This window comes from Pinus tabuliformis, chromosome 8, assembly GCF_031772625.1.
Source record: "Pinus tabuliformis cultivar Carrire ecotype Pingquan chromosome 8, CPIR1, whole genome shotgun sequence".
Lineage (NCBI taxonomy): Eukaryota > Viridiplantae > Streptophyta > Pinopsida > Pinales > Pinaceae > Pinus > Pinus tabuliformis.
This window is the reverse complement of record NC_142294.1, coordinates 1,525,701,708-1,525,711,999: the sequence shown is the minus strand read 5'-3', so window position 1 is coordinate 1,525,711,999 and position 10,292 is coordinate 1,525,701,708. Positions and strand designations below refer to the sequence as shown.

General features: G+C 35.9%; 1 protein-coding gene across 1 annotated transcript; it reads right to left on the bottom strand.

Moving 5' to 3' along the window:
• Positions 1-3,703: 3,703 nt before the first annotated feature.
• LOC149241733 (cysteine-rich receptor-like protein kinase 2) lies at positions 3,704-6,355 on the bottom strand. The gene is made up of 7 exons (XM_089370643.1): positions 5,695-6,355; positions 5,369-5,497; positions 5,082-5,221; positions 4,744-4,954; positions 4,400-4,634; positions 4,149-4,293; positions 3,704-4,039 (listed from the first exon to the last, which is right to left on the bottom strand). Exons 1-7 carry the CDS (start codon positions 6,353-6,355, stop codon positions 3,704-3,706), a joined length of 1,857 nt encoding a protein of 618 aa, XP_089226769.1.
• Positions 6,356-10,292: the final 3,937 nt, after the last annotated feature.

Here is a 10,292-nt window from a genome sequence, read left to right as displayed (position 1 = left end):
ATCCTTTTAAAAAGACGACTATTGAAACCATATCATACCTCCATGGAAACATATTTGACCCAACACAATGTTAAAAAAAGGAATTCAAATCACATTGTAGCACAAGGGATATATGTACCCAAAAATAAAGTGCACCTCATGGCCTTCACTGCGCACTTGAGTAAAAAAAAAATGCTTCAACACACAGGTATCTATATTCCATGCACAAAGTTAGCAATGCACAAGGGAAATGCCAAATGTAGTTACCATACCCAACACCATTGCTCAGTCATTTAAGCACATGTATCCATAGAATATCATTTGCAAACACATGGAGTATACAAAACCATGCATACACAGGTTCAAAGTATATTTGGCATCATCGCACGACCTCCACCAAAAAATACATACCATTTTCAATGAAGAACCACCATGGTCACAATTAGCACAAACTTAATGCCCAATTTAAATGGTTAAATGCACAGACAACTTCCAAATGCATCACGACAAACATACTATCGACCTTTACATCCCAGCAAAGGTTTGTTCAACACATAAAGCCATCAAGCAAGGATGCAGAGTCACACATCCTTCAAAAGCATATACACACTCACTAAATGCAGGCAAATAAACAGTTAAGGAGCCCATAGTCTTCACAACGCTCACCAAGGAAAAAAACATGTCATTAATGGATGGACAGAGGATACAAAGAATAAGACAAAGAATTTGCAGGAGTTATGATGTAGAAAATTAAATTACGAGCTGACTTTGACACCATGTCAGGTCAGGAGTAACTTTGAATGAAATTGTTGCTTTTGCTTTAAGATAGAAAATGAATATATACAAGGAGAGGGAGACTATTGGGTTTCATCTCCCAATCTCTCTTCTTCCTCCAACTTCTCTTATTTAGCTATTTACAACATTTACATAGGATTCCTAATCCCAAAGATTTGGCGTTCAACACACAATCACAATGAAACAACATTATGAGGGTATGCAATGTTCAATTTTGCCATAGTCCCAACTAAAAGGGAGGAAGGTTCTAAAAAAAATTGAAAAAAGACAAATTGTTGCCATGAATTACTAAGAAATTCTTTCTCATAGTAATAGTTACTTGGGAGAGGCGGAACAGGAGGTCATTTTTCTTGTTATTACCGCCGCAAGTCCAAATACTTTGGCATCCACTCTCTTGCCCAATTGTTAGGCAGAGAAGGTGTCCAAATTGGTTTCACCCGAATTCCCTAGCACACTCTAGTGTGAAGTTTGGAAACAACCTCCATCAAAGAGCTCTTATAGCTAATTCCATATTCTATCCCCCTTGTCACAATTGTCTAGAGGCCAACTTTTAGTCGGTTATAAAAATGCTCTCTACTCTTGACATCACTTCATGCCTTGTACAATTGGAATGTTTGTCCCTTTATTTAGTTGCATTCTTCGAACAACGTCCTCCATCATGATGGAAACCCTACTAAAGATAAATTCCCACTCCATCACATGGATCTGGCCACCGTTCTCCACATTTTGGCTATCCCGCAATTGGGGAATTATTCTTAGAATTGATTTCGATAGCATGCTTAACCCAATACCTAGTACTATGTTAAAAGTCGTACTACCCTTTTCCATTAAATTCCAAATGTTGGGCTCCTTCTCCAACCTGTTCCCACATGTGATCTCTTCCATCATATGCACTCTTAAATGACGTAATTGGTACAAGACTAGAAGATATCATCTATAACTAGGATCTACCATCTGCATGAGGTGTGTTTCCATGTCCTCTTGTCTATTGGTCAGATGGGGAAGTGGCAACCGTTCCCCACCCCCACTCTACTCTACTCACCCCATCCGGGGGAAAATTTGATAGAGAACCTTTAAAATTATATATAACAATTTAAATTACAACATCATTAACCATTAATTACATAATTTGCAATTAAGTATTGCTAAACCTTTTAACTAAAAACTAAAACATACAACTAAGTTCTTAAAACAATTTCAGATATTCTATAAGAATAAAATATACCATTATTACTTAACGATGTAATTTTAAATTTATTACATTTTTTTCTATATTTTTACAACTTTTATTAATTATTAGAAATATAATTTTAAATTTATTCACTTTTATAATGATGTGATTATTTGATGTTTTGATTTTTATAGCAATATAAGAAATTTTAAGAAATTATTACAGTAATATTCAGAATTAGATTGAAAATGTATCTCACACACACACATAAATAATATTTTGCAATAGATCTTAGTAAAATAATCATAAAAATAAAAACTAGTAGTTTTTAAAAAGTGATAAATTTACCTATTTAATTTAATCATTCACACAATTATATTTAGATAAAACAACTTTACTTTCATATGCATTAAAAGATTATGATTTTGAAAATGTCACAACAATTAAATACATCATTATCTTGGTGAGGATCATCATTCTTGTGAGTAATTATATCATCTCCATTAAAAACTGAGAGATGATTGGACAATCATGTTAAATTATTAAAACCAAACTTAATAAAGAGAAACATTGAGTAACCAAAAGACTAAATAAATCCCCATCACATTGCATAAACTTTTATAAATAAATCCCCATCACATTGCATAAACTTATATATATATATATATATATATATATATATATTTGTTGGGAAATGTAATGATTTTCATAAATTTGTATATTCCAAATCTCTTGCTTTAAATCGAATCTATTTATTTAATCATAGAATTAACGCATTTAACTTAATAAATATCATATGGAGACACCACTTTTAATCTATAAAGTAATTATTAGATTAAATAGTTTGAATATTAAACCATATACTTCCATACTATATTTAAGATTTTCTAGTAATTTATTTTTAAATTTGTCATCCTCTAAACCTTAGTTTTTAGTATAAACATGGTTTCCACGAAATTTCCCTCAAAAGGACAAATAGTGTGATGGTTCACCATTCTTATTAAAATCATATAAATATTGTTATTAAATTATTTATAATATTCCCATATATATAGATCATAGAAATATTGTTGTTAAATTATTTATAATATTCTCATATATATTATAAAGAATCTATTTAAAATACAATTATATAATATAACACTAATATATGGTATATTTTATTTTTTATTTTAACATTCCTAGCCAACCAAAAAATCAAATTAATGTATAATCAGCAATTTAATTGATAAAACTTTATATATATATATATATATATATAAAATAAATTAAAAAAAATATTTATTAAGAATAATTTAAATAATAAGATTAAACTTGATGAAACTAATATAATCTTCCCAAAATAATTTATTCTTTATTAATTTTACTCGAGCTTTTCAATTTTATGTTTCCCATGACAATTTAAAAATTCATAATTTAGATTTTCGAAATTTTCTATTTGCTTTTTAAATAATCTTTAACCTACCCAATACACTGTGACCATGTAGACAAGTCAAATTTACAATAATAGCGCAAATGATATACACATTTTTATGAAAAAAGATATAAAGACATATTACATGCACCTTTTGTATGTATCACTACATAATACCATTCACTACAGAATCCTCCGTTTCCCATGGTGTGCCAGTAAGTGTTTACGCGCCTAATTGTGTCGCAACTAATCAAGCAATCCTATAATCAGCGGATATAAAGCAATACAATGCAATCCTATAATCAACGGATATAATGCAACGCAACGGAGGCATGGCCTAATTTTCATCTCGCCTCCAGAATGTCTGAAGAAGGAACAGCAGCTGCAGAATAGACATCTCGAAGAAGAAGGTGTTGCTGCACTGCTCGTGTTCTGTCAGGGTCCCGTGTTCCCACACCATCCAGATCTACGAAAGCAGGGTTTCTTGGCGATGGAAGATTTTCACGGTCGCTTGTCAGCATCGAAACCACCTGGGTCATTGATGGCCGCAATATTGGAGCTGCTTGGATGCAGAGCAGACCAATTTTAATAACTCTAATCCCTTCCTCGCACGAATAAGTGCCCTCCAATGTGGATTCCATAATTTCTAAAGCTCGTTCTGCTTGATACAGTCTCCATGTCTGGTTGCCCAATAAAACAACACAACGCAAGACCTTTGTTAGCAAGGCATCGCAACGCTATATATGGAGATTTTAGAAAATTTGCACATGAAATCCATATGAGACATACTGATTCGATAAGAAACTCTGTGCCTTGAGCCAAACTGTGATTCTTTCTTCCGCTCACAATCTCAAGTAGAAGAACTCCAAAGCTGAATACATCTGCTTTCTCTGTCAGCTGCCCGCGTAAGGCGTACTCAGGCGCCATGTAGCCTCTGCATAATGTCATTTACAATGAAGTCTAAACCATGTTAAAAAGATTGAACAAACAATTAAATCAACGAGCGCTTCAAAAGATTGAACTGGAGAGATAATTCTTACAAAGTTCCTGCAACTCTAGTGCTAACGTGGCTCTGATCTTCTGCAAAGAGTTTGGCCAAGCCAAAGTCTGTTATTTTGGGTCTGTGTTTATTATCCAGTAAAATATTGCTTGCTTTAATATCTCTGTGGATGATCCGAATTTCAGATTCCTCGTGAAGATATGCCAGACCACGCGCAGTTCCAACTATGATTTCATATCGCTCTCTCCATTTAAGTGAATGACTTTTTGTTCTATCTGCAACCAATGCATATCGGGAAATAAAAACATTAAGAATTTACACACACAAAGTGGAACAAATCAAAGATCCATGCGGCCATTAAGCAGTTAAAGAGGTAGAAGCAACCGAATATAATTCTGTCGAGACTACTGTTCTCGAAGTATTCGTAAACCAGGAGCCTTTCTGAGGTTTTAACACCGCAACCAACCAATTTCACTAGATTTCTGTGTTGAACAAGACTGATAACATTTGCTTCGTTCAAGAATTCAGCGTCTCCTTGCCTTGATCCGCTTTTCAGCCGTTTAACTGCAACCTCTTGGCCGTCAGGTAGAATGCCCTGTACATCACTCAGGTTTAAATTTTTTATATTCTCCATTATGACTTGGAGCTTTTAATTACTTGAGTTGTTGTTCCGGGATATAAATCACTAATTCAATTGAAAGCAATGATGTAACAGTACTTACTTTAAAAACGGACCCGAAACCTCCCTCGCCAAGTTTGTTCTCTGCACTAAAATTGGAAGTAGCGTCTCTCAGAATATGGTACTTAAAAATTAGTTCCGGATTCAGCTCAGCAAGCGATAAGCTGATTTCTCTTTCCTCACCTACCAAAACAATTACATGACGTGTATTTTGTTGAGGTTAATCAATAGGTAAGAAGTTCATAAGATAACTGCTAATAAGGGGCACAATTTCGGGATCTCTGGTTAAAGTAAGACGAGTTTTCTTTTTGAAAAAATAAATTTCGGGACCTCTGGTTATGGGAATCCGTTTCCAACCTTTCCGTCGAATCCACATGAAAAGGCCTATGGATGCAATTAATCCAGCGGTAGCGCCTACTAAGCCTAGAGCTATCGGAAGCACCTTAGATCTTTTCCCTCCTACAAATTTGCATAGAAAACCTCGTTTATTTCACTGAATGAATTAATCTGTTTAAAACCAGTATGTCCCTAATGATAATCGTTGTAAGCTATGGTGAAAGAAGTAGTGCACTAAAATGAAATATTTTAGTAAATTGGGAAATCTTTTATTTTACTAAATGAACAAAACCACAATTCCCCTTCTGATCATTACATACCGGATCTCGGAGGACCTTCGCCTGGCGTCGGCGCCGGCGGCAAAATGATGAAATTATTGAAAAAGTTGTAAATCTCGTAACGCATACCGCAGTGACGACTTCTGTAGCGTGCTCCATTAGCACCAGTTGCGCATGCCGTATGATTGATATTATTCAATCTACCGGCACTGGATATCTTTGACCGACCTACAGATAAGCAGGAGCGGCAATTTGCTGGGGACAGATCTCTCCAACACTGGGCTAAGACATAGATTTCCATCGTATCGGAATAAACGGTGTCAACTTTAACTGTAGTGAAAAGTTGAGGACTCTGCACAACTTTTTCGATGGTATTTGAGAGCACTTGGTCAGTAATATTTCCAAACTGCGCTGGAGCATAGCTTTTCTGGAGGTTGCAAACAACATTCGTAGCCTCGCTCTCATTATAATCATTGTAAAAGCTATGATTGTCGTAACGTAGGAAGCACTCGTTTAGCCAAACGAATCCAGAGGTGTTGCTTGGACATATCTCAACAAGCAATGCTGCCGCCTCCGTTTCGCACTGTTTGCAGTCCGCGGAATCTATATCCCCCCTGCATTGGGCAAGCCCATAAACAGTATTATCGCTGTTTTGCCCCTCAACACTAGTGTTGAATCCGCTCGTTGAAAGCTTCTCAACCATTGATTTAAAAACCTGGTATAGATTATCCTCGAAATCGCTAGCGTAACTATATTGGTCGGTCGATCAATCACCCCAATAGGAATAACTAAAATCGCCAACCGCTAAGAGGTGCAGACGCGTCCACACACTGACCATAAGCAACACACAGCTGATCAATGTTTTCGCATTCATCGCCATTGCAGAGCGGGGCAGGAGCTACACGCCCTTCTCGTTCCCCTGTTCGTTTTTTTGTAGATTTGATGACGGAAGGTGCTCCTCTAATCTGAAGGTATTGTAAAGTGAGAGCAAACTTACAGGGTTATGGATGTCAGATGGTAATGTTTGAGGTTCCAATTCTTATATTATCATGGACGCCGTGTCAAACAAGTTGTTTCATAAATAAATTATTATGGAGGCCTTGTGAAGCAAGTTCTTTTGTCATTTACGGGTCAAAAAATAATAATATTGAACGTTAACACCATTGGACTTTAACATCAATTTAATCATTTTCATAGACTGAATATTCCCTAATCCCGTTCACCTGACGAGGCCGTCCCTATTGGCTTTAAGAGATTGGTTGGAAGACGCTTATTAGGAAAGCGGTGAGGGTCGTCGCTATTAGTTTTGCAAGGCGTGGAGGACGGGGAAGACGATTTTAATTACAATAGTATATTGCCTTTCTGCAAGGCGTGGACGACGGGGAATGCAATTTTAATTATGGCAGGAGTCGTTTCTGTTGGCTTTCCAAGGCGTGCACGACGGGAAAGACGATTGGAATTACGACCGGGGTCGTTTCTATTGGATTTCCATAAGCCGTCAGGAATACGAATTTAATTACCACCCGGTTTGTACAAGGTTTTCATTGTCCACCAAATAAGTAAAATGTATTGTTTATTTGGCACTGTAAATTCTATGACCTCAGACGTTCTAGTAAAATTATTATTCTGTATACTTGTTGTGTCATGTATTTTATCTGGAAAAGAAGTCCTTTTCTCTGGCAAACAAGAGAATTTCAACATGTTTTAAGAGCAGACACCCATGATTTAACTTGTAACCTCACAACAATAATGCAGTATTGAGAAATGGGAGATGAAGGGTCACAGATTTGTATGAGATGGAAATTAAACGGAAAATGAAAGAAACTGAAGAAAATAGAGGCATCAATGATAAAAAGGCTTCTGAGGTTTATAAGACTAAGGTCATGGAACACATATTCCAAGCTCAATGTTGGGAAAAACACAGTGATATGTATCAATGGTGATTAATTAATGGTTATTGAAATTGACAAAGGCATTGACAAAGGCAAAGAGACATTAATTGGCATTTATTTATGAATATAAAGGAAAATAGGAGAAAAGGGAGATGAACGATTACATATTTGCATGAGATGAAAATTAAAGGAAAAATGAAAGAAACTGAAGAAAATAGAGACATCAATGATAAAAAGGCTTCTTTTGTCTGTTCAATATTGGATTTCTCCTTTATTCTCTCATTCTTTCATACTCTTGCACACTCAAATTATTTTTAGGTATTCTTGGAGCACTTTGGCATACATGGGATTTGGAGAAAGAAGGCAAAGGAAATCACAATAGCACAAGAGAACAGTTGGATCAACAGCTACAATTGGATTTGCTCTCCACGTAACATGCATGTATGATCTCCTTGCTAGTTAATGGATGCATGACATATGCATGTGATTTTATGGTTATGTGTTGTCACTGGCATGTATATTTGCTTAGATTGACAATGGGTTTAGCCTTGCCTTTCCATTTCTTGGATTTCCTTGCCATTTCATAATAATCACAATCATGAATAATAAAATGATTGATGAGATTAAATTTCACGAATAATAATCACAAACCATTTTTCATAATAATCACAATCCGAATAATAAAATTGAGATTAAATTTCAAAAACTTTATTTAATTACACATAAAGGTGAATGTATTAAGTTTAAAACATTGATTAAGCAAAACGTGCAATGTTGCAAGAAATTTAACCTAACAAGCTCTTTCGATATCAACACAAGCCAACAACAAAGCCCCTATTTATTTACGTCACATCCAAGGAAACTAAAATCAATTACACCTCCTATATCCCAGAGGTTTTCCCGTCTCGTTGTAATAACGTTTTTGTCCATTTACATGCCTTTTCTTTCGGTTGAGAATCTAAGAATTTTCTCCAATAGTGGCTTCAATCGGGAGAAAAATTACAGGAGTCTCCTCTCTTATGACTGCAACATTATCACAAACACGACGTTCAATCGTGAAATATTGCAACCATGAACAATCGGTAGGAGTCCTTACAAAATATTCAACAAATTTGGGTTTGTTAATCCATGAATGGCTTCAGAGTGGGAGCACCACAAATTATTTAATGCCACCACCAACAATGTAAAGAACCATAATATTAATGCATATGCTAATTCCTCTTCAATTCTGGACCTAGGAGATGAGGATAAATTGGTCTCAAGATTCACAATAGAGGAGTTACTTGATTCATTGTTTCATCTTAATTTGATCTCTTGCCAACCCATGGTCATGGCCTCAAGCAAGTATGAGCTTTACAAATTGCCTATATTTCTGGCTGCTCCTGCTCATTTCTGTGTGGATGAGAACAATGGATTGGTTTCACGGGAGTTACACAAAATGAGGGATCTCGGCTTGAAAGACATTCTCAATTACACAGTGGATGGCGTGGCACTAGACAATGTTTCCTATGACTCCAATATTAACTATTTTCTTGGCATCATGTCTTGAATGTATCTGTGTCCTCCCAGAATGGTAAGCATTTGTAAATTTTAATCAATTCTCATAATGTAGGTTTTTTATTCATGATTTATAAAAAAAAACTTTCAGATAAATCATATAGTAGTTTTGAGGTCAACACATTTTGAACCAATTTATTTGTCTTGATGATGAATCACAGTAAGTGATTTAATGTGATTTATCCTAAAAAAAACTTTGTATATTTTAATCCATTGTTGATCTCTTTTAAAATGTTTGCAAAGGTTGGCTTTGAGTGTTGATTTTCTATAACAGCGGGTGAGCTTTTTGTGCATGAAGATAACAACCATCTGTCCTCGAAAGGTACTAAAAAGAGTCAGTCGTTTGTTAAGATTGTAGCACGGCTATCCTGAATTTTGTCCATCGTGAAAAGAAGAAACTCTTCCAAATCTGGGCATCGATCAGGAATAAGACTTAAATTTAGCAGAGTAGGGACTATTTCATCTATGCAGAGGCTATGAAGTGGCCTTGCTTCCCTTACCTTACCTTGCCATGCCTTGCCATTTCCTGGATTTCCTTGCCTTTTGCTTGTTGTCGGTTTTCCCCACTTGATTTTTTTTATGGGTGCTCATAATTCCTTATGGATGTGGCTTGGAAAAAACACCCTGAAGCCCTGGAATAACTTGCGCTAACTTACTAGTCCTGGAACCTAGGTTGGGAAAACGCTTTGGAGCCCTTGGTGGGTTGAGTTACTAGTCCCTAGAGTCGGGTTGGACAAACCCTCTGGAGCCTTGGAAGGTTGTGGATTGAGTTACTAGTTCCTAGAGCCCTAGCCAGCTTGGGTAGAGATTGATTTGGTTGGTGTTAATGATGTCGGACTGCGGAGGTGGAATAAATATGGTTGAGGGTTGAGGTGGTTTTGCCTCTTGAAGCCCTAGTTTGGTTTTTCTATGGTTTATTCCATGAGATCGCACATTCATACTTGGAATATAATGCGGCGTTGATTCGATGAAAGAGAGATTTGGTTCAACCCAATATATGGTTGGGTGGTAGGTGGAAGTCCCTCACTTGGTTGATATTTTCATAAGTTAATATGAGTTATTTTCTTATTATGATCTATGAGAATTTTCATTGAATATGTTGACTATATTGTGGCTGAGTTGCCATGGTCTCAATGTTGGTAATTTTCTGGTTATATGATGTCTATTATCTATGGATCTTGTAATAAATTT

Bases quoted from the DNA above. Each gene is read 5' to 3' on its own strand.
- LOC149241733 (XM_089370643.1), bottom strand. From the start codon at position 6,355: ATGGTTGAGAAGCTTTCAACGAGCGGATTCAACACTAGTGTTGAGGGG. The intron at 4,635-4,743 runs GTTGCTTCTACC...CATTGGTTGCAG, and splicing joins TCTCGACAGAATTATATTCG to ATAGAACAAAAAGTCATTCA. The intron at 4,040-4,148 runs GTATGTCTCATA...TTGGGCAACCAG, and splicing joins CAGAGTTTCTTATCGAATCA to ACATGGAGACTGTATCAAGC.